The sequence below is a fragment of the Pezoporus wallicus genome, unplaced genomic scaffold (assembly GCF_028554395.1).
Source record: "Pezoporus wallicus isolate ANWC-B61680 ecotype Strahan unplaced genomic scaffold, APGP_CSIRO_Pwel_v1 contig_4238, whole genome shotgun sequence".
Classification (NCBI taxonomy): domain Eukaryota; kingdom Metazoa; phylum Chordata; class Aves; order Psittaciformes; family Psittacidae; genus Pezoporus; species Pezoporus wallicus.
The window spans coordinates 2966655-2989689 of NW_026637932.1; the positions used below are offsets into that span (position 1 = coordinate 2966655).

General features: G+C 41.7%; 1 protein-coding gene across 6 annotated transcripts in view; it reads right to left on the bottom strand.

Moving 5' to 3' along the window:
- Window positions 1-23035, bottom strand: part of FARP2 (FERM, ARH/RhoGEF and pleckstrin domain protein 2) — a 73596-nt gene that overhangs the window by 47922 nt on the left and 2639 nt on the right. For all 6 annotated transcript variants that reach the window (XR_008972061.1, XR_008972060.1, XR_008972062.1 and 3 more), the window contains exons 2-4: window positions 20806-21039; window positions 1579-1683; window positions 140-182 (exon numbers count right to left, since the gene is read on the bottom strand). Coding sequence is in view for 3 of the 6 variants with exons in the window: in XM_057408403.1 (XP_057264386.1) it covers window positions 140-182; window positions 1579-1683; window positions 20806-21009 (352 nt within the window). In the remaining 3 variants the exon portion in view is untranslated. The remainder of the gene's footprint in view (window positions 1-139; window positions 183-1578; window positions 1684-20805; window positions 21040-23035) is intronic.

Below are 23035 nucleotides of genomic sequence, written 5' to 3' on the forward strand. Positions count from 1 at the left end.
CCCAAACAGGAATCACTATCACCTCTACCAAGTACAATTTTCAGGGAAGCATAACCAGTAAATCAAGTAGTAATTGTGAAAGCAACCCACGTAAAGCAGATGCAAATTAAGGAAAACTTCCTTTTTAAAAAGTACTTACGTCGTACTTGCTTAATAACAGGTTTCATAGGCTCCAGCCAAATCTGAAATTAAAGAGAAAAAATTACAAACTGACACTGCTATTTGAATACAATATGAAAACATCAAAAGGAAATTCAAATCAAGCAGTAATTTATGAGTAGGCATTTCTTCCTCACTGCAGTATGGCAGCAATTCCCTTGCATTAAAAAAGTGTACTTATCTATTTGATTTGACATTTATCATGCATCAATAGAAAAACCACTGATCTGTGCTTAAAGCTCATCTGGACAGAAGAAGAGCCAAGTCAGCAAAACCACACCAGCCCTGCCAAGAAGTCGGAAATCATGCCAAAACACACACTGTGCACAGGAGCCAGGTTACAGAGTTACAGAAGGTCTGGAGAACATGACAAGGTCCAACTTTTTTTTTCCTTTCTATCTCTCTTACTTACCGGCTTAAGGATTTTCACTCAGTATTAACTCCCCACATTTGTTTTTCTTCTGACAAGCACATTCTTAAAGAAAGACAATTGCTGTTCTTGAAAAAGAATCATCCATAAAACTAACACTAAAGTATTCTGGATGCTCAACTTTTCTTTTCCCCCATCCCGCTAAACCATACATTGTAAAAAGACAATTATGTTTGGTCCTTACTAGTTACTTCTCTGTCTGAGAGAGAGCTGAGGATCTGAAGAACATTATCAGATGCAGAAACACTTTGGATGCTCTGCAGAAGAAACAGAAACTAAACAAGCTTTACTGTATTTCCTTGGCTCAAGACCAGTGTGTATTAATGCTATCAGCATTCTTTATGTTTCAGGAACATTTTCTGCATGTGAGTCCTAAAACTAGAAAAAAGTAACAGGAAAAAGAGAAGAAAAAGACACAGTTTTGGGAACATTTTCTAGTTTAGAAGCCACATTGTTCTCTTTTCATGGTATAGTATAAGCAACTAGGAGGCTTACAGAGTGTCAGTATTTACCTAGATCAATGATTTTAAAAGCTTGCAGGTCTATGTTTGCCGAAGATTGTATTTATTAGAAAAGTGCTTCATAATGACTCTTCAGGGAAATAAACTGAAGACTCAATTAACTGAAGATATATATGAACACTACCAAAATCACACATTGTAATGCCATTTTGTAAGTGCTCCATGGACTACACTCTGAGCTATGTTTCCCATGTCAGAGGGAAGGAGGATTTTATTCATGTCCTGAAAAGGGGAACACCAGCAACTACTTAACTGCTTTATACATTTGCTTAAGATTTAACAAGTAGTAGAATCTGATTCCTCACCTCTGCTTTGTTAGTTGTTGTTCTGGTGAGCGAAGCAGATTTACAAGAATGAAAGAGATAATCCTACAGGAGACTCCAGCAGACTTTGAAACTTTTGATATGCAACCAACCACATTCACCCCATGTTTTTATTATACGAAATTCATCAGGAAACTGTACATACCCAATACGACTGGATGTTCTGGAACTCAATCCCAAAGTAGTCTGATTCAATCAAATTCAGATGCTTGTAAACTTCAGCCAATAAAGCCTGGCCATAACATTTTGACTGAAGAAGTAAAAAAAAAAAAAAAAAAAAGAAGAGATTAATATGAGTAAGTTTACAGCAACATAATAATAAAAAAATATAGCATCTTTAAAAACTACAGAAAAACTCTCACAGTTTTTTCACATTATTCTTGTTTCTGTAACATGCAAACATCCAATACACAGGCATAACCCCACACAAACCACTTCCACAGAAGGACTTAATCTGGAAGGGGTCACTCGAGTTCTACATCCAACCTCCTGCTCAAAGCTGGGTCAGCTATGAGACCAGACTAGATCAGCTACACACTATTTGCAGCTCCTTCCATAAACGAGCATCATTTGTTTGTGTAGCTGGACAGTGTGGCTCTCCCCCAGTTACAGTGAGCTGAAGCAGGGGCCAAAATCCCCTTGCTCATACCAACATCAAGGACCACATGGCCCCCTGCAACTTTCACACCAGCAAGACTTGAAACCTGGGCAGATGCTCTGAGCGCATCCAAGAAAGGCTGGCACAGGGCAGTTTGCACCCAAACAGGATTTCACTGCTGATCTAGAAATCTACAGCCGGCCTCAGAGGAAAGCAAGAGCTGCACAAGCAGCCTTCACAGGACCAGCCTGACCACTGCCAGGGATAATGAGAACTAAGCAGAGCTGCTCATCACAGCACATTCAAGGCCTTTGGCTTCTGCAAGAGGAAGTAGCAGTGTGTGCTTGCAGCCCAGAAACCAACCATGCTCAAGGCTGCATCAAAAGGAGTGTGACCAGTAGGTCAAGGGAGGGGATTCTCCCCATACTCCAGTCTCAAGAGACTTTTTATAATGGCCTGTAGTGCCAGGACAAGGGGGAATGGCTTTAAGATAATAGAGGGGAGATTGAGATTAGATATTAGGAAGAAGTTCTTGCCTGTGAGGGTGGTGAGACACTGGCACCGAGAAGCTGTGGCTGCCCCATCCCTGGCAGTGTTCAAGGACAAGCTGGATAGGGATTTTAGCAACCTGATTTTGTGGAAGGTGTCCCTGCCCATGGCAGGGGGCTGGAACTGGATGAGCTTTAAGGTCTGTTCCAATCTAAACCATTCCATGATTCTATGAACATCTTAGAAATACCCTAACTTTTTCCTTAAGAAAAGCCAAGGTGATAGTATTTATTCTGTTAATAACAGGAAGGCTACAGTTCCCTGCAAAGAAACGAGTGGGAACCTAACACCGCCCTCTCACACCATGATTTCTATGCAGTCATTTGCTATGAATCCCTCAAGAAACTATGAAACTAGCCCTTTTCACAGTGAAGTTGAGGGCAAAGCCACAAAGGCTAGCAGGGTACAGTGGGAGGTAGCATGGTCACTGATACCCACGTTCTACCTTGGACCATGGAAGTAATCCTACAACTGCAGCAACTCCTCCCTCCAACAGAACATGCCTCAGGCATTCATGCCACTGAAGTCTTGTTTACTCGAGAAGTTAGAGTGAGGGAAGACTCTATCACTTTCCCATCAAAGCAAGCACACACCTCTGTAGTTGACTCTTTAAATTCAGAAGTCTTTAAAAGTATTAGGCAGTATAATAAATTAGTAATTAGAATAAATTAATAAAATGAAATGAAACAATCTAGTAGAGAGAATAGGCCACGTCAGGTCAGAACAAAGAGAGTTTTAAAAAATAGAAAAGATGGTGAAAGCTGAGGAAATCGTTTCACATTACTGAGATGCATAAAAATTCAGGAGTAATTGCTTCTTATGGGACAGAGATTAACTGTTGATGTTTTTAGAACTGTGCAGTACAGCTAAATACCTTTGTACCACATAAAAAAGAAAAACTCCAGTGAGGAAAAAGTATGACAGCTGTGGAGTACTGCAAATCTGACATAGCTTTGGTAGTCACACTGACATGAATGTCTGAATCCAACGCTATAACCAAGGAGGAAAGGACAGAAACAGGACAGAGAACAAGAAGAGATTGCTCTTCCTTCTCACTTATGCCTTCACAAGTCATGGTTATCTGTAAGGGCAACCATGGGTGTGAAGCATAGATCAGGTGAATTCACCTGGCATAAACACCATTCATTCAGAAAGCTTCTTGGTATCATGCTATATCAGGCTACTGATGCTGAAATCCCCAAACAAAACTATAAGTCAGGAGAAACGATACAGTTCTTCATCACTTCAGTGGATACAAAGCTGTCTGGCTGAGAGGTGACACAATGTGATGAGGAGTGCTCTCCTCTTTCTGGGCAAGTTTTGTGATGTCTAAAATGCCTTTTTTTTTTTTTTTTGTAAGAACACAATTGGAGTTTTTTTTTAGCCAAAATCTGTGCTTGAAGAAGAGTCTGTTGGTTTGCGTTTTACTTCTTAAATGACAACAATGAAATGAGGAATGATATGGGTAATGGTAAGCTGCATCTTCAGTAGATAACATTCTTGCTATTCTGTCTGAGGAGGCATGTTCCTCAGGCATATTACAGACTCTGCACCACAAGACACACATGCTCCTGGAGAAAGGCACTTTGAAAATTAAATCCTTAACTTTCAAATGAAACACATTTCTTGCTTTGCACTTGTGAATAAATCTTAAAACGCTAACCAGGAAAAAAAAAAATCCTTAAATACAGTAGCAGGCTTTTTTTTTTAAGGTACTGATACCCATGCATTTATTATTATTGTATTCCTACTGTTCACGGGCACCAGAGATTTGAGAAAGGAATACTTTTTAGCCAGCAATATTTGTGGGGATGCAGTGATACCATGACCCACCTCACACACTTCCACCTGCAGAAGATGCGACACACCAGCCTGGCTTTTCATAGATAGAGCTATTAATCCCTAGAAGCTATTGAACAGATGTCCTGTGACCTCAAGTCTCTGGCTTCTCATTTGTGAAATAAACAGTAATTCTGGTTCCAAACACCTTCTGTTAGCACTAATAAACTTGGATTAATTTGTGAAAGTCATCTGGTAACAGACAAGTTTTACAGTCAACTGTGTGCTCTGTCCATTAAGGAAACCATGTCGTGTCCATGGCTAGTTATACACACAGGCATTAATATCAGATAATAATACATGGGTTTCTCCCATGTGCAGCATTTAAACAGAGTTACACCTCTGTGGCTCCATCAAGTTCCATGCCTGATGACAGTCCAGCTGCCTTCATTCTCCCAAGAAGGTAGCCTGTATGGCATACATACCCCTGGCATCTCCTCCCATTAGACATGAAGAAATTAAGACGGTTGGAGCCGGGACCACTTTGTAACTGATCAAATTACAAAGGTGTCATCCAAATGTTAGAAGTGTAAAATTATTTTGAATGGTCCATCAGTAATGATTTTGGGTTTTATTTACAATAACAAGTTAAAAAAACCCTCATTCTAAGTTGACTATGATTTCATAGTACGTCCTTCAAAATATAAAGCAAAAATACCAATGTCCCATTTTAAAAGAACAGTATTGATTTTATTTTATTTAAAAATTAAAATGGGTTACAAAAGCTTGAGACAGAACCCAAGCTGGTATTATTATGTCTCAAGTGCTGTGGGAAAACTCTTCTTAGAGATGTTTAGTTCCTCAAATTGCTTATTACATTTATAACCACCCTTCCCAAAAAGCTTTAAAAAGTTTTGAAGTGGACAAAATGAAAGTCACAGAGTGGGCAGCTCCACGTCACTGTTTAACCTGCATGAAAGCAGCACAAAGCAAAATCTTTCAATTAAGTACTTAATTACTGTGATTCGGACGTCAGGGCAAGAAGCTGCATGAATGTGTCTCACAAAGGTCCTGTTTTCAATACAAATTCCCAACACGGCATACTTCCCATTCCAAACTTCTCAATTACCCTTTATATTCTGCCAAGACAGCAACAGCTGATATTACTGAATTACTCATTTATTCCAGATAAAAAAGAAACAGGGGAAAAATTAAATAGGCAGCTACCAAAAGCCTTCCCTAGCAACCCAGCTCAATTGCAATTTGCTACCTGCACACAGGAGGCGTAATGTCTTCAGACCCTGCCCAGTGCTAAGCCAGCATCAGGCAAGAATTGAAACTAATAGGAACAAACATTTCAAGCTTACGTTCCTGGACTGAAGGAGGTGTCTGTAGTTTTTACTCAGAAAAGTAAACACATTCTTTGTTAACAATCTGTAGGACAGAACCGTAAAATAGAAATAATGACAGAATAAGTTAAACGACAGTTATTTTTGCTTTATCATCCCAGTTATTTCCTATTTTCCCAAATATCACTACCTACATGGCAGATCCTCCATCTGCCAGAGCATTTTAGTTTAGGAAGACAGAAAAAAAACCTAGCAATGCACAACCTATGATTTTCAGTAGACCATAGTTCAGTATTATCAAAACCAATTCTTTCTCTGTAACTCCCATGTCCACTTATTTTAACTTAAAAACCTAACCCCCCCCCAGTATTTTCATAATCAGTAGTAATCTCATATTCCAAAATGGACAAACTGCTCTTGCTCAGACTTTTGAAAACCAAAATCCGCTTCTGGCAGCAGTCAGGCTGGGGAGGCGGAAAACGTATGTCAATCCAAACCCAATAGTTTGGGAACAAAAGAACTGTAAAGCAGAGGAGTAAAACAGAAAAACTCTGATGCAGACAGAGGAGGCACTTCAGCAAACACCAGCTGACCCTGGAGTTTGTGTTACAGAAATCTGCAGTCCTTGAGAGACTAAATCCTCCAGTAAACAATGTATCTGCATGAGAGTTAGAAGCTGATATTTGACATCAGCACTGACAAGCAGCCAACACTGAATGCTCCATGAGCAACCAAAGAAGAACATCAGCAAGGAAAGAAACCGAACTGATTGCCACAAAGACTCCTTCACCATTCACAGGTATTTTTATTCTTCCTTCTTTTGGTGCCCTTTAGTGATCTTCATGAAAAAGTGATTTCTCACCTTTTGACAAATTAAAAAATAAAATCAGCAGCTCAGCTAAGCACAGACTTAGTAACTAAGTTACACCAGACTTGTTACTTCCTTTCTTAACCAAAAATACACAAACATCTCAGTGAGTTTATAGCTCTGTTTATCTAGAGCCCCTTTGTGATCTGTTAGATCTCTGTCCAAATGCAGTGTGATACATAAAAAACGCCTCCAAAACTCCCTATTAATAACTATCATTGATGCCACATATAAACAAAAACTGCATTTATGGATACAGGGTGTACATTTAAACCACATTAGAAAGAAGGAAATAATACAAGATGGGCAAGGAAGCCCATTCACTAACTTTTTGTATTCATGACCTTAGGGCTCCGCATCAAGTTTTTAATCCACAGACTAGAAAAGTAAGAATTGACTTCTTTTTCAGTACTTTATTTGTTCCTTCAATTTTGACTAGAACAAGTAACTTGGATGAAAATGGCTCCTGCTTCCTTACAAAAATGAGTACTGGTAACAACAGATGTATCAAACTCTGGTTTCATGTGCTCAGCCAAAAACTGCTTAAATACTATTTCATTTTGCTTACCTGAAACATTTAACTTTCAGCTTCAATTATTTCAAATTTTCATTTAATCCTTTGTGAAGAAAATAGTATTTTAAATATATGTATTTGTTTTATTCACTCATATACTGACAGGTCCCAACTACAGATTGTTTTACTATATACACCACCAGAGAGTTTGCAGTGCATTTAACAACTCACAGAGCATTGCATGCACACCCTGTGATGCAGGGGGATTTGACAGCCTCATTCAAGGTGCTCCTCACTGCTTCACACCCTTACAGTCTATAACTGCCACTTACTGAAGATGACAAACCTGACTTCTTCCAGAATTGGGTCAAGAGCTACAGAGTCAATCCAGCACCCATGTAAGTTTGTGAAATTTTTTCCAGTTTTCTACCTTAGTCATGGGGACAAACTTTTTTCTGCACCTGAGGCAGCACGGTCCAGCTGCCAGCACACCAGAGCTTTCCCATTTGCAGCAGAAGCCTTCCTATGCTGTGCCAGGTCAGAATAAGCTTGGAGCAACCTGGTCTAGTGGAAGGTGTCCCTGCCTATGGCAGGGGGTTGGAACCAGATGAGCTTTAAGGTCCCTTCCAACCCAAACCATTCTGTGATTCTATGAGCCCTAGCTCCCCCCAAGCCCATCACCAGACCTCATTTCCCACACCCACAGTCTGCACCACCATGCCAGCAGCACAGCCACCAGAAAGCGCTGCTGTCAGAGCAACATGAACATCCACATCTGCCCCAAGCTACAGCCTCGTGGCATTTCTTACTTCATGGTCACAAGACTGAACTTTGGGAATGCACTGCATCTTGAAAATTATTTTGTAACTTCTTCACAAATTCAGATCACTTGTTCAGCCTCGAGAAGAGGTGCCTCTTGGGAGACCTTAGAGCAGCTGCCAACGCCTAAAGGGGCTGACAAGAAATATGGAGAGGAGCTTTTGACAAGGGCGTATAGTGACAGGACAAGGGGGAATGGCTTTGAGCTGACAGAGGGGAGATTTACATTAGATACTGGGGAAAAGTTCTTCCCTATGAGGGTGCTGAGGCCCTGGCACAGGTTACTCAGAGAAGCTGTGGCTGCCCTATCCCTGGCAGTGTTCAAGGCCAGGCTGGACAGGGCTTGGAGCAGCCTGGTCAAGTGGAAGGTGTCCCTGCCTGTGGGAGGGGGTTGGAACTGGATGAGCTTTAAGGCCCCTTCCAACCCAAACCATTCTAGGATTCTATAATTTTTATATTGAAAACATGCGCTGGGTTTTTTTTGTTGTTGTTTTTTTTTAATTATTGTGTGTCATTTCTACATGGCAGTGAAATCCAATTTACTTGCATATGGAAGCCGTAAAGCCAAATATAAATTTCTGACCTATTTTAAATTACATTATTACATTGCATATTGGGGATAATTTTTTGTTTTAAGAAAAATATTTCCAAGACTCCCCCCTCATATTTGCCAGACAAATTATTCTAGAAATTCAAACCTAGAAATTCAAACATTTGCGTATAGTTAGCTTTGAACCCGGTGATCATTTAAAGGCTCAAGCAGTGTTAAAGCACTTCTATGCCAAATGAACTGACTCGACCTAACAAACATGCTTTTCCAGAGTGGCTACGCTTCCTGGATGCCCAAAAGCAAGAAAACAATATTTTCTTGACAAGGGAAAAGATCCTCAAGACAAGAGTGAATTATGTGAACAAGATCGGGAAATGTATGCTTAAGTAGACAGCATGCAGAGACAGAAAACGTTCTCAAGTTTCAAAAGTGCTCTTGTGCTGAAATAACTGGAGCACTCGAAATAAAACACGTTGCACTCAGGGAAAAACAAAATGGCACCACTGTTAACACAGTGGTCAACCAACACGTGTTCCCCAGGTGTTCTATACACAGCACACAGAAAAGCCACACACAGAGCAGAAATTCGTGGTCACTTCCATTACTTGGAGAGGAAAACATAAACCCCCAATGCCTCTTTTTCATACAGTGCTCTAGACCACCGGGAGAACAGGTAAGTCACACAAACTAAAACCCTGTACCACATCACTGGAAAGCATTTCACAGGATGCTACTGCTTTACAATTTGGCACCAGAGTCGATGCTTGCTAATAATTAAACATTCAGACGACAGCAGCCACAGTATCATGGAAAGCAGCTGCTTTGGAGAGGCTGATCCCATGCTGCAGCCAGGATCACAGCAGTGACAATGCCAGAAAACTGCACTAGCTGTGATGCTAGGGCTTTTTTCACATGTACTATTTTTGGGCAACCTGATCTAGTTCAAGATGTCCCTGCTCATGGCAGGGGGTTGGAATAGATGACCTTTGAAGGTCTATTCCAACCCCAACTATTCTATGATGCTATGATTCAAATAATCTACAAAGGGCCAGAGCATTGCAACCCTCAGAGTCTTCCTCAAACATCGCTTGCGCACTGGAAAGGGCTCAGCATCGTCAGCATGCTATGTTAAAGACCTGCACTGTTTCAAGCCTATAAACAACTTGGTTGCTGAAATAACCACAGACAGATACAAGTGCCTAGTTACAAAAACTACCTGCTGTCAAAATGTGCAGTCTGCCATTATTAGCCATTCCCAAAACCAAGCCTTTTTCCACTTCAAGAGTTTAGGGCTCATAACTTAACATCTTAAGTACCTCCTTTGTTCATGCAAGCTGTAAATCAGTATAATAAAGCTAAGAAACTAGAAGTTAGAAGACAGTGAATTCACTTCCCCCTCCACACCCTGAACTTTGCTACACACTTGTGCAAACCACTAAATCCATTCCCTCTAACATGCCTGGCCACTTCATATATTTAGACTGTAAGTAGAAACTTGCACTGCATCATTTCATATTCTTCTACATATATATAAATAAAACCACTGAGTTTTAAGTAATTTTAAACACAGACAATACTGTGCTTCCCTTTGTTCATAAAAAAAGATTACTAAAACTGCAAGTCTTACCCCACTAATTATCTTGTGCCTCAGTACCCCCACCTGTGCCCACATCAACCAGATTTGATCTGAGCTTTCCCTGTGAGGTGTTCTGGTACTCCACAATGGCACATCACTTTGAAGAAGTCTTCCTGAAGGAAATAGTTTAAAAAAAAATCAAGGAAATAAGATGGTCATGAAAAATTTTCTGCAGAAGTCAGGTGTTTGTGCAAAATCAAAACTGTACCCACTGTCCTAACATCACTCCCCACTGTACTTTGATCAGAAGTTCAATATCATGGCAATGGGTTAATAAATATCTACAGGCCAAGATAAAGCCAAAGCTTTATTAACTTCCCTCTTGCCAGAATGAGTCTTTCCTACATCTCTGGCTTCGAGCTAGCTAGCCGAGAAGCAGCGCAAGAGGCGCAGTGATGCTCATCCCCGCATGATTTCAGTTCACACAGCTCTAACCCAGAGTCTCTAAAAAGCCCACTTTCCTCTTTTTTAAACTAATACAGGCATTTTACCACTGCCCTTTTGTGCTCTGGCTCCACCACATGCTGTGGCCAAGCCTTCTGCCAAGGGCAGACAAGAGGACAAAACAGCAGCTTGGGTAGCAGATACGTCAAACACATCAGTCCAGGTATCAGCGCTGAGAAAGTGGAATGGCAACTGAGCTTGCATGGGTTCTACCACTGAGGAAACACCATCTCTGAAGGCTGGCCTGTGCAGTGAGAAGGCATTAACAGTTAAAATACTTCACTCCCCTTCCTCAGCCTGAGGCTGGGAAGAAACAACTTCTTAAGTGATGTCTTCAAGCTTGCTTTCACCATCATGAGAGCACTCCAAATGACAGAAGCATGTGTGCACAACCCAAAGACGGTGCTACAATTGTATTAAAAAGGCATCACAAGTTCTACTACACCTGAAAAGAGAAAAATAAGGAGCGATATACTCCAATTTAGACAGCTTGATTTTTTTGTTTCCCCTCGACATTTTGTACCTGTGGGTTTTGACCACGGAGCTCAGGTCAAGGCAGCAGCACACGCAGAAGCTTTTCAAAGACTTCCAGGAGTTTCTGTGAACTCACAATATAGAACTCACAATATAGACCACTTGGCCTTTTAAAACTCTTAACTTTATTAATGAATTACAGATAAATGGATCTTACCCCCTCCGTATCCAACATCACAGTCTTGAAAATTACATCTTTTCCACTACGTATCATCACCACATCACAGGGTTTTTTTAATATTCAATTTATATGGTCTGTCTCTTACACAAGTAGGCAACACTACCCTTGCATTTTGTTGCAAGGAGAAGCAGATGACACACAGGTATACTTTGGCAACCCTATCTATTTAAATGCACATTCACAAGGCTGTGCTTCTCAACATCAAGTCCTTTTTTTTTTAGTAGGCACTAACCTAAAATTTCTCTGAACTGCCCCTTAGCACACTGCATTTCTGTGGCTGTCTTTAGCTGACTGTGGGTTTCATGGGTTTGGGTTGGGTTTTTTTCCCTTTCAGGCTCTATATATTCTACAGAATTATCCATCTGCTGACACAGTTTTGAACGTCACCCATGCCCAGAGGAGGCTTCCAGAGAACTTCCTCTTATTTTTTCTTGTTTAGCTCCTGAATGCAGCATTTCTTACAGTTGTTTTGCTAGAATCACAGAATAGTTTGGGTTGGAAGGCACCTTCAAAGATCATCTAGTCCAATGCCTCTGCAATGAGCAGGGACACCTTCAACTCTATCAAGTTGATCAGAACCACATCCAGCCTGGCCTTGAATGAGATATTCAAGGACATTTAGGGATGAATGGCTGATTTTCACTGTCCTTCGATTATGAAAAGAGAAATGAGCACGTGCTCTCTGCAGACGTGTTTAAGAAATTAGCACTATTTCCTTTCTTTATTAGTGACAATGACGCATTACTGGTAAGGAAATCTTTTTTCTTTACAAGGTTGTGTATGAGTTACTTCAGAAGCATCCTAAAGGAACTAAGTACAAGAATTGTACTACTGCATGTATGCCAACAGCATTATGTTATGCATTGGTTTACTTCATCAGATCTCATCCAGACAGAACAATTACGGGCAGAAAATTCTCAGTATCTATATGATAAAGAGAGCTTAAAAAGAGTTCAGCTCTACACCAGCTCAGTGCTAAGCTAACTAAATGTGGCTCTCATACTGTTCCTCAGGAGACTGTACAAGAGCAGCTTTTCATCTATGAACTTCATGTGGTGAAGTAGACTCGATATAGCATAGCACAGCACAGCCACACAGTTACAAATTTAGTCCATTCATTCATACTTCAAGGACTGTGATAACACTTGACCACCATTTTACTAAATGGTTTCTGTGCTTTCAGTTACAATATGTGTACTTTTCATGCAGGAATATTCAGAGTGTTTCTCCTTTGCTGCAGTATAACTCAATTTTCGCATAATGGGACATCTCATGCAAAGAGAACTGTGAAGTACTAAAATTGTTTTTATATTGCAATTTAAGTTCGCATCTTCCCTTAAAACAACAACAACAAAACCCAACCCAAATGTCTGGCTGCAGTTTCATCTTTCCCCACCCAATACCACATTCCTACATAGCATCAAAAAAGTCAAGCCCCCAAACACAAAATAACAGGTCTTAAAAAATATACAGTGAATCAAGCAGTACACAAATTGCAAAGCTTCAGTTACTTTTTTCTTTAAAGCCTATAATAACTTCAAATTTTCAATAGTGAATTACTTACTTTCTCTTCTGAGGTCAGACAAAAATAAGTCCTAAGGCAGTTTATTTGCCATATTTAGGAGAGTCAAACGGGAGCAATGACAAACATCTGGCTATGATTCTTTCTGGAATTTTGACTATTTCTTCCTGGCCAGGGAAGAAAAAACACTGAGCTGACTAACACAGTATCTCAATTCCTTCAGCATAGAGCTTAATAGGATTCAGAAGCAGCCTGTCCCCCTGCTTCCCACATATTTAAGCTGTTAATACTTTTACAGCACAGAGGGGGAAAAAAAGCCTTTATGAAAGGAAGGTCTAAGCAGGTGAAGGGAGAGGCAGGAGGGCAGCTCGTGCCTGGCTCTGCCACAGCCAGCAGCAGGCTGACCCATCCTGCTGGGAGGTGCGGTGCTGCAACACTGGTGACATGCTCAAGGCTTGCCATGGCCCACTGTAAGCATGGCCTCTCTGAAACAGCACTTCAGAGTAAACATTTTTCAGTGCCCATGACATGCTCTCCATTTCTAGCAGATGCATCTTTCTTACTTAAAACTGCTCAATAACAGCATTTTAAGCTTCAGAATTTCTGGTTCAGCCCCAGAAGGGTTCTTAGGGATATTACCGTTACTGTAAGAAGCTACTGATAAGCAGCATTTTCCAATATGCCTTGAACTGAAAACACTCTATCCAAACCACAGGAAGTCACAAGGCACGTACAAGCTGTTAGATTGCTTCCTCTGCTGTCCCAAAAACCTCCCACGCTCCCAGCCCACTAACTTGTTTCAGGGCCCCCCACTGCAGTGAGTCGTGGGCACAGGCTCCAGTGGCTGGTCAGAAAAACAGGCATCTGAAGAGGTGCCATTGTCATGACGCTTTTTCAACTACAGACGCCTGCAAACTGCCCAAACATCAGAATAACTAAACACAGCTATTCTATTCTAAACCCATGGAGAGAAAGTAGTTTTGCACTTTCAGTGATGCAGCTGTAAATTTAAATAAAGAAAGGAAGAACTGCATAGGTGGTCAGCAAAGACAGCACTGCTATCAGAATAATCATCGATTAGCTGTTTTCAACTTAATATAGAGTAAGTCACTTAAACTTTGTAGCAATACAACAGTGCGTTTAACAGGGTGGATCGGTAAACTCCAAAATACACACAAGCAGTGAAAGGAGAATACCTAATAAAAAAATATGGGAGGGGGTGTAATCTTATTTGATGAGCCTGTTCCCGTGAAGGGCAGTGGAGCTGAGTGTTTCTCTCCCAGGCAGTCCACTGGTGTCAGGAGAGGTACACACTGCATTGCACTGCAGGGATATGGAACATTCTCTGTCTTTCATGTATGTGGTAAGAAAATGAGAAAAGATACAACTACCTTCAAGAAACAGTCATGCAAAAAGAAACAACAGGCCTGGCAGAAATACAGAAAATAGGAAAAATCACGACAAAACCAAAAGCATTTTCCTAAGGCCAAGCTTCACGCTCTGAGGCACCAGAAGGCTTGCACTAGCCTGAGCCACAGAGAAAGCCTTCAACAATACTTAACTTCATAGCATGGCGAGGCTGCCCGACAAAACCAAATTCCCAGCACAAGAAACAGACATTACTTGAAATCTAAGGCAAATTCAAACCAACATAAAGCTAACCTGTATTATTAACATGTGAATAACAGCAAGACTCATGTTTTATTGAGAAGCAAGTTACTTCATTATATATACAAAAAAGAACAAACATACTTGTGTGCTCAAAGCAACCTGGCAAGAAATAGCATGTAAGGAAAAAGAATCTAGTTTAAGTTTTACCACTGAGTACAGCAGGCAGGCAGACCCTCTTGGTCTTGCTGAGTGCAAAGAACTGCGCTGTGATTTTATGACAGCTATTACAGTTCTACAGAATTCAATCTCCAGTAGGTGAAAAGAGAGCAGAATTCAACTATAATATATTATGATTCATAATTATTTATCACTGCCAAATTTTATTTTATGTTCAAGAAGAAGGAGAAGAGGAAGCACATGCAATTGAAGAGGTGCTGAGTTCTCCCCAGAGTTTGGTAACCTTGAAGCATAATAATATCAACTTCTTTTTCTGGGGCACTTCCTCATAGCACGGAGCATAATTCATGAAAGAAAGTAAGCACACATTTCCTACACAAGAAGCAACACAAAGACCAAATATGAAACATCACATTATGGCAGCAATTCCATTAAATGTCTTATAAGTTAGTGCAAAGAGGAAACTGGCTCAGAGAGGCAGACGTTGTAGTCTGCCTGCCTACAGGGCCCAAAAAAGTATTGCATCTGAGAAAGCAGCAAGTCTGACCCCCTTCTTGTTGACTAAACCTGCTATTTCACTTACCAGGATTTTAATACAGCACCAGGCTCTCACCTACCATCAGTGGCACTCTTATTCAGCTATGCTGTGCAAAAAGACCCCTTGTTTCTGCTGACTCAGGGGCACATGCAGTACTCCATGCCTTTGACAGATCATATGTCTCTGTGATACACTCCTCTTCCAACCCTACTACAAATCAGTGCAAAAACTTTCAGCAGATATAATTCACAACTTCCTGCACTCTAAATTCTTATAGCCTAAGTTGTCCTTTGTTACAATACATTTTATTGTTTTCTGTAGCCAGCACCTGACAAGTATAATTTCATCAAGTGGTCATTTTGGTGAATGAAACCCAGCCCAGGCCCTTCTCAGCCTGGAGAAGAGAAGGCTGCGTGGAGACCTCACAGCAGCCTCCCAGTATCTGAAGGGGGCCTATAGGGATGCTGGGGAGGGACTCTTCATTAGGGACTGTAGTGACAGGACAAGGGGTAATGGGTTCAAACTTAAACAGGGAAAGTTTAGATTGGATATAAGGAGGAAGTTCTTTCCTCTTAAGGTGGCGAGGCACTGGAATGGGTTGCCCAGGGAGGTTGTGAATGCTCCATCCCTGGCAGTGTTCAAGACCAGGATGGACAAGGCCTTGGGTGATATGATTTAGCATGAGGTGTCCCTGCCCATGGCAGGGGGGTTGGAACTAGATGATCTTAAGGTCCTTTCCAACCTTAACTATTCTATGATTCTATATTTCTATGCTGATCAAAGGCCTCCAAGTCTAATCTCTTAAGAAAATCAGGAAAGCTGGCAGAATTCCTATGATAAACCCGATTACTTCAAAGTGTGCCACTGTCTGAATTAAACTGAATTTTCTGATCATGCATCACCAAATGGTGCAAAACCACCCATTTGGACAGACTTCACTTGGAGGAAGGAGGACGGGTACCCCATGATATGGCACATGCAAGATTTCAACTGACTACACAAGCTGGCTGTAAAAAGGGAAAAAGAAAACAAACCAACTCATGAAAATAGTTACTATTCCAGCCTAGCTCTGGATGAACATTTCATTCTCGGTTTTGTTTTGGGACTGAAAGGAGAAAACACACATACCCACTTTTCATTTTTTTATAGTCTAGAAAACATTTGAGCACTTCTGCATCCCCAAACATTCAAAACAGATTCCCTGGAGAAGAGCCCTGCCCTAGCACACTTGACGGAATAGCTGCTTCTTACGGATTAACAAAATACATAGCTAGAAAAAACCCTTTATAATACAGATGGTGAAAGCAGAGGCAGTGGATTTTAGATCAAAGGTAATGACATGTAGCTAGATTGAACTTTTAACACACTGTTCTAGATGCAGTAACATCATGAAGTAAAGACTGGCCTTTCTTATTTTATTCTGGTCTCATCCATTATGCCACTTTATCAGCCTTTCTTCTTGCTCTTTGGCAAGTTAAAAAACTCTAGCGATGGGGAAGAGCTACCAAACTAGAGTATCCACCAACACCTGTCAGGAGATAAGCAAATGTTTCAAGTGCATCTTGGAGAAAGAAGCAGATAACAAGAAAAAGCTGCATGGATTAGATCCTTATTGTGGCTACTATTTATCCTGTAGGGTTAAAATTGCTGATGTGGCTCATTTTAGCTTCGCAAGCAAGGCAGTAAAGAGGGGTCCTGCATCAGCTTCCCTACTGCATAGCACAGAGAAGGTCCCTCTCCAGAAGCTGACCACTTTGCCACATCTTCTCCATGGACACAACCCTTTTCTCAGTAAAAAGTTATTTACCATAGTTCAAGACAGATGGAAAAAAATTTGAACTCCGGGGGAAGGGAATGCCTTTTTGCCATAAGCTACATCTCCATCAGAAAGCAGTGCCAACAACATCTATGACAAAGGCCTCAGTGTCCCATTACACTGAAAAATCATTGCTGAGCTGAATCAATAACCAGAAACCCCATGACGCAGGTAATGAAGGGGACACCACCTCTTGTTTCCACACCCAGGGAACAAAATTGCAAAAGCAAAGAGGAGTGGGCAAGCAGCACTGGAATCACAGCTTCAAACCCTCTGGGACAGATGCTTAATCATTAATTTCTCTCCTTGCTGTTTTAAGAACGTATCTCTGCTAACCCACACCCCCTATTCAGCAATGTGGCCAACTTTTCCTAATTCTTGCCCTCAATCCTCATGTGAAAAAATCAATTTTCCATCACAAGCAGCAGTCAGCAGTTACTGCTATCCCACCAGTCCACCAGACAAATTAAGTGGCAGAGGATTACAAATTAATACCTCATCACTGTTTGCCATCCTTTGCTACTTCAAGTGGACAAAAATGAAAAGTAATCTAGGCAGTCTGTAGCATGACTAATGCTGCAGTTGCTGACCATAGATGCTCTACAGATGAACAAAGGATGACCCCTTCTAAACTCACAGTTTACATCAGGCAAAAGTTTTAAGTTGTTCAGCTCCCCATAAAGTAGTATGGTATTAACTATGGCCTCAGCACACTAGTTGCCCAAACTCAGGTGTTTCTGTGGATGTTGTAACAAGAGAGAGATTTCCAGGTAAAAAGAGAAAACTAACACAGGTCCTAATTATGGCAATCCTCTCGTCATGATGGGAGAAAACAACAAAGGTACAGCACTGTGGCCCCATTAGGGGATGGAGCCAAGAACATGCAAGAGAATATAAGTAAACCCCTGAAGGACCTTGAAAGCAGAGATAAGCAACCTATGTTTAAAGCTACAGAGACTGGGAGCCAGTGAAGCAATGCAAGAAATTGCCAGGCAATAGGAGGAACTGCTGGGAACAATCTCGCGGGTTGACTCATACTGCAACATGCAAAACAGGTACATATGCAGCAAGATGGTGCAACATCCTGCACCTGGGTCAGGGCAATCCCAAGCACAAATACAGGCTGGGCAGAGACTGGATTGAGAGCAGCCCTGAGGAGACCCCCCCTGCAGTCCTGCATCCAGCTCTGGGGCCCCAACACAAGAGAGACGTGGAGCTGCTCAAGCAAGTCCAGAGGAGGTCATAAACATGCTCCAAGGACTGGAGCACCTCTGCTATGGAGACAGGCTGAGAGAGCTGGGCTTGTTCAGCCTGGAGAAGAGAAGGGTCCACAGAGACCTTAGAGCAGCTTTCAGTCCCTAAAAGGGGCCTACAGAAAATTTGGAGAGTGGCTTTCTAAAGGGCCTGTAGTGACAGGACAAGGGGGAATGGCTTTGAGCTGACAGAGGGGAGATTCAGATTAGGAAGAAATTCCTCACTGTGAGGGTGCTGAGGCCCTGGCACAGGTTGCCCAGAGAAGCTGTGGCTGCCCCACCCCTGGCAGCATTCATGGTCAGGCTGGACAGGGCTTGGAGCAACCTGGTCTAGTGGAAGGTGTCCCTGCCCATGGCAGGGGGTTGGAACTGGATGAGCTTTAAGGTCCCTTCCAACCCAAGCCATTCTGCAATTCTATGATGATGATTAAGACTGGAGAGGATTTAAGCCAACAAGGTGATCACAGCAACAAAGACATGAAACGAGGTGCTCCTGGATGGTAGGAGTTTTAGCTGTTTAGTTAAAGAGTAACACCCTAGAGGCTTTACAGAGTGAATGAAATGAAGGATCTGGAGGTGAATAGAAACTACATTATTGGCCAGAGAGGTGAGACTGGAGTATAATTCACAGTGGCAAAAAAAAAAAAAAAATAGTGTGAGGAATTTATGTTTTTTACAAGTGGAGACTGACATGTAAGTATCAAACCTAAGTTTCATCAGGCAAAGGCTGATTTTATTCAGAGCCAAGAGACAGCCAAGAGTTAAAACATTCAGCTGAGCCACAGCTGAATCTACATTTGGCGGCAAGACTAACAACAAAGTGCTGTAGGATAAGACAAAGGGTTAAGGATGGAGCTAAACTGGACCTGCAATGGAAGCCAGAGAGCAATGAGGATAGCTGGAAGCATACACAGTCAAGGCTGTTCCAGTAGGCAAAGGAGAATCAGGTCATGACAGTTTCAAAAAACATGGTATTGTGAAAGTAGTGAACATACCAAGCACAGAGAGGAACCAAGGGGAACCAAGGAGGTGCTCAGAGGTTAGAAGTTAGCAGAGAAGATAGCACAGAGCTCCAGGATGGGACCGCAGGGCCACCCAAGTATCAACAATTATCATCAGCATGAAAAAGGATTACGAGGTTAAGATTTGAGTGTAGTCAAAGGATTCCCTTCAGACGTAGATCAAAGCCAGTAAAGCAGGCTTTGACTGTCAGAAAGAGCCAGGTGAGAGTTAAAGATGAACATGGTAAGGGAAGTGGAAAATTTGCATGAAAAGAGCAAACAAAGTTGCTATAAATGTGGCAAGGAAGAGAAGAAAAGCATCTATGGTAATATACAGGAGATTTCCAGTCACTGACTTCATGCAAAAAAGCAGGAAGTAGGAGTTATAAATTCTTTCTTGATTTTAACAGCTTCCAGTGGACTTGCACCAATTTTCAAAATTACAGGGTTGGAGGGGTGGGTTGCTTGAGTTTTTTTCTTCTCTTTAAATCAGAACACAAAAGCACCAAAATCTACACCAACTTGGGGAAAAAAATCCGTAACCCACACTTCAAAAGACCCTGTCAGCAGAAGTTGTTTTAAATATTCAAACATAATGAAAGCAAAACAACAACAAAACACACACAAAAACCAGCTTATTGTGTGCTATGCAGTAAATGAGAGATGGAAGAGTCTGCTGCAGCCTCTGTGTCCTCAGGTGGGAGGATACAGGCACAGCCTCGCACTTAACCAGAAACTAATCGGATTTCATGTTTGAGAGTTGAACAGCTGGACAGCAATCTGCAGAAGACATCCCCAAAAGCCACTCATTCTTCAGAGCTTCAGAGACATCTTTTTCAATCTATGTGACTTCACAGAAAAACCTGTTTAAGTCTATGCCACAAACCAAGGATATGAGTGCCATTTATAAAGTCAATTTGATACTAATGTAGAGCATCCAATAACTGATTATCTTTACTAGAACAGGCTTTTTTCTAACAACACATCTTTATTCAAGCTCCAATTAATGCTGAGAATGAAACAAGAATTCGTAGAACAAAAATTTTTCATTGTTTAAAACCAGAACCACCCAACTTGAGCACGGTTTGTATTTCTTAAGGCAGATTTCCCCAGCTGCTATGCAAGCATACTTTTAAATACAAATCTTCAGAAACATCCCTCTGCCTCCCTCCCAAAGTGTGGCAACAAGCAAAACCTTTCAAAATGGAGGAAGTTTACTTGAAAAGGACACAAACCTATTCAAGTAATTAATAAAAAGTAGTAACTAATAAAAAACCCTCTTCTGCTCCCCCAGCTGCCAAACAGACAAAGCTGCATATGTCTCAGGAAGCAAGAAGTTCAGGAGAAGGCAGCTGGTGGTTCCCCAAAGCAAGTAACAGTTAAAGCTTTTTATTACAGTACGTGCTTATATTTAAAATCTGTTAAACACACAAAACAACTGTTAGATTAAAAAAAAAAAAAGAAACAAACAAGATGTGCTACTCATTTAACCACTGGTAATTAGGTAAAATCCCTACAGGAATCTTCATTGAGATATTGCCTCAAAACATCCCAGCTCTGTATAGCAGCACATCTGTGAACTTTACATTATTAGAGGCTAAGTGTACTTGAATCAGGCTTAAACCTCTCTTACCTCAATGTCAAGTACTTCCACTGTGTTGTCCAGCATCTTTATTTTGATCGGCAGGTCCCGCTCCTGTGTTTTGGCAGGCAATGATGCCATTGCAGTGGAGAGGTTCTGTCCTGGCTCCAAGGTACTCACTCCCATAGTCTTCTGGACACCCAAACGAGAGCCGGGAGCCTGCAGGACCCTATATGTTCCTTCTATCTCTCCCATCCTTCAACACTGAGAAGAGTCTAAAGAAACCTGGAAGAAAATGGAGCCTGAAAGATAGTTTCCCAACAATACCCCATATGAAAATACTACCCACTGAAGCACAATCGCACACAAAGTCCTTCTTTAACACTCTTCATCCCACTATCAAAACCAGTAATAAAGCTGATGAAACTCTGGTCAGAAATCCAGCTGCTGGGAAAAAAAACACGTGGCAAAAAAATACCTATTACAAAACATGGTTAGGAAACAGGACACTCAAACCTGTCACCTCTACCGTCCTTACACAATGACATTTGAATTTCCAGTTCATTTTTCTGCCAATTTAGGTCCCTAAACCAGATCACCACATGCAGCATGAGCACTGTAGACAGCACGAGCACTGTAGACAGCACAAGAAAAGCTGCAGGCAGAAAAGGGTAAGGCAGGACTCTGGCTTTCACTGGTACCTGGCCATCCCATTGACTTTGTGACAAGGTTTGACCACACCCCAAGATAAATAATAAACTTTCTTCATCCCCCCCAGATGATGAGTCATGCAAAACTGTAACTGCTTCAACCAATGCTGGCAGCTCACAGCCGTCATCATGCAGATTTCTGCACAGATAACAGTTCTGCACCTTATTAGCAAACCTTTGCTGTACCCAGATTAAGTCAGTAGGCAAAAATCTCAATTACAGAAATCCACGCTAGTTCAAGCAGGCCAACTCCTACATCATGATCCTTACTTCCATGGTTTGGTGGCAGTTGCTGCAGAGCTAATGTTTAATTTGACATGGGGGGAAAACAGCCTGCATGTCTCTCCCTGGCTCTCCCACACCACGGGAGCAGAGGCAGTATTTGGACATAGATTGCAGTGGGGTCTACAAGAACAAGAGGCACATGTGCTCAGGATGCAATGTGCCCAACAAAGCCACTGCCCCACTCTCACCACTGGCATGAAGGATTTGGCAACCATGTGCAAGGCATTCAGCAGAAACACACAGAGGAACATCTCAGCTCCTCAGTGCTTCTGGTTGCATTTCCCAAATACCATACTATGCCTAAACAATCAAAAATATGTGGATACTGACACTGGGACAGCCTTCACATGGCCACCACACTACAAAAAAATCAGTGAAGTGTTAGATTGTTTCCTAATAAACGTGTTTTGTCTAAAAAGGAGAGAGGCAGATCATGAAAACATTCCTTTGTCTCTCTACACTTTGAGTAGGTAGGCAGCCTGCTGTGGGGATTTAAATGGAGCCAGGGTTACATATTGTTAAAAACTGGGGAGTTGTGGGGGTGGTGGTGTTAGGTTTTTATCCTTGCACACATTGGGATTGGTCAAACATCTTCGTGGCTTGCAGACCAGTGGGTTTCAAGGTCTCTTTTTACACTTGCAGACCCCCTCATGAGAGGGGAGAGATGCCTCCTACCTGATTACGCCTACCACAGGCTTGATTGGCTTAGCAGTCCCTCAGAGGCCATGTGAGTACTGCAGAGCCTTCCTGAGCAGCACAGCTCAAGACCACCAGAGCGATGCCTCCAGTCTCCCAGCTGATGACACACACCACAAGAAAGCACGGAAAGGACAATCTTAACCTTAGAAGAGCGTGTACACAGCTCAGTGCTCAACCTACAAGTTGTAGACAATTTCTGCTCATTTGTCACCTTTCACAGACCACCTTGTGCACATCATTTCACTGAACTTCCCATTCCACTGAACTTTTAGATCTCAGACTTTAAAACCAGCACCACCACATGAAGAATCAGCAGAGGCAATTGCCCAGGTTACACCTCTAACTGCTAACCTGGAGAGAAACCAATAGAATCATAGTATGGTTCAGGTTGGAAGGGACCTTAAAGATCACACAGTTCCAATCCCCTGTCATGGGCAGGGACATTTTCCACTATACTAGATTGCTCAAGGCACCACCCAGTATGGCTTGATGTCATCTATATCCCCTTGATACTGCATCCCTTAGAACTTAACTGTATGGTAAGATTTTGCTGCTGCTGTTCAGATGCTTACAAGCAACTGAAGTTG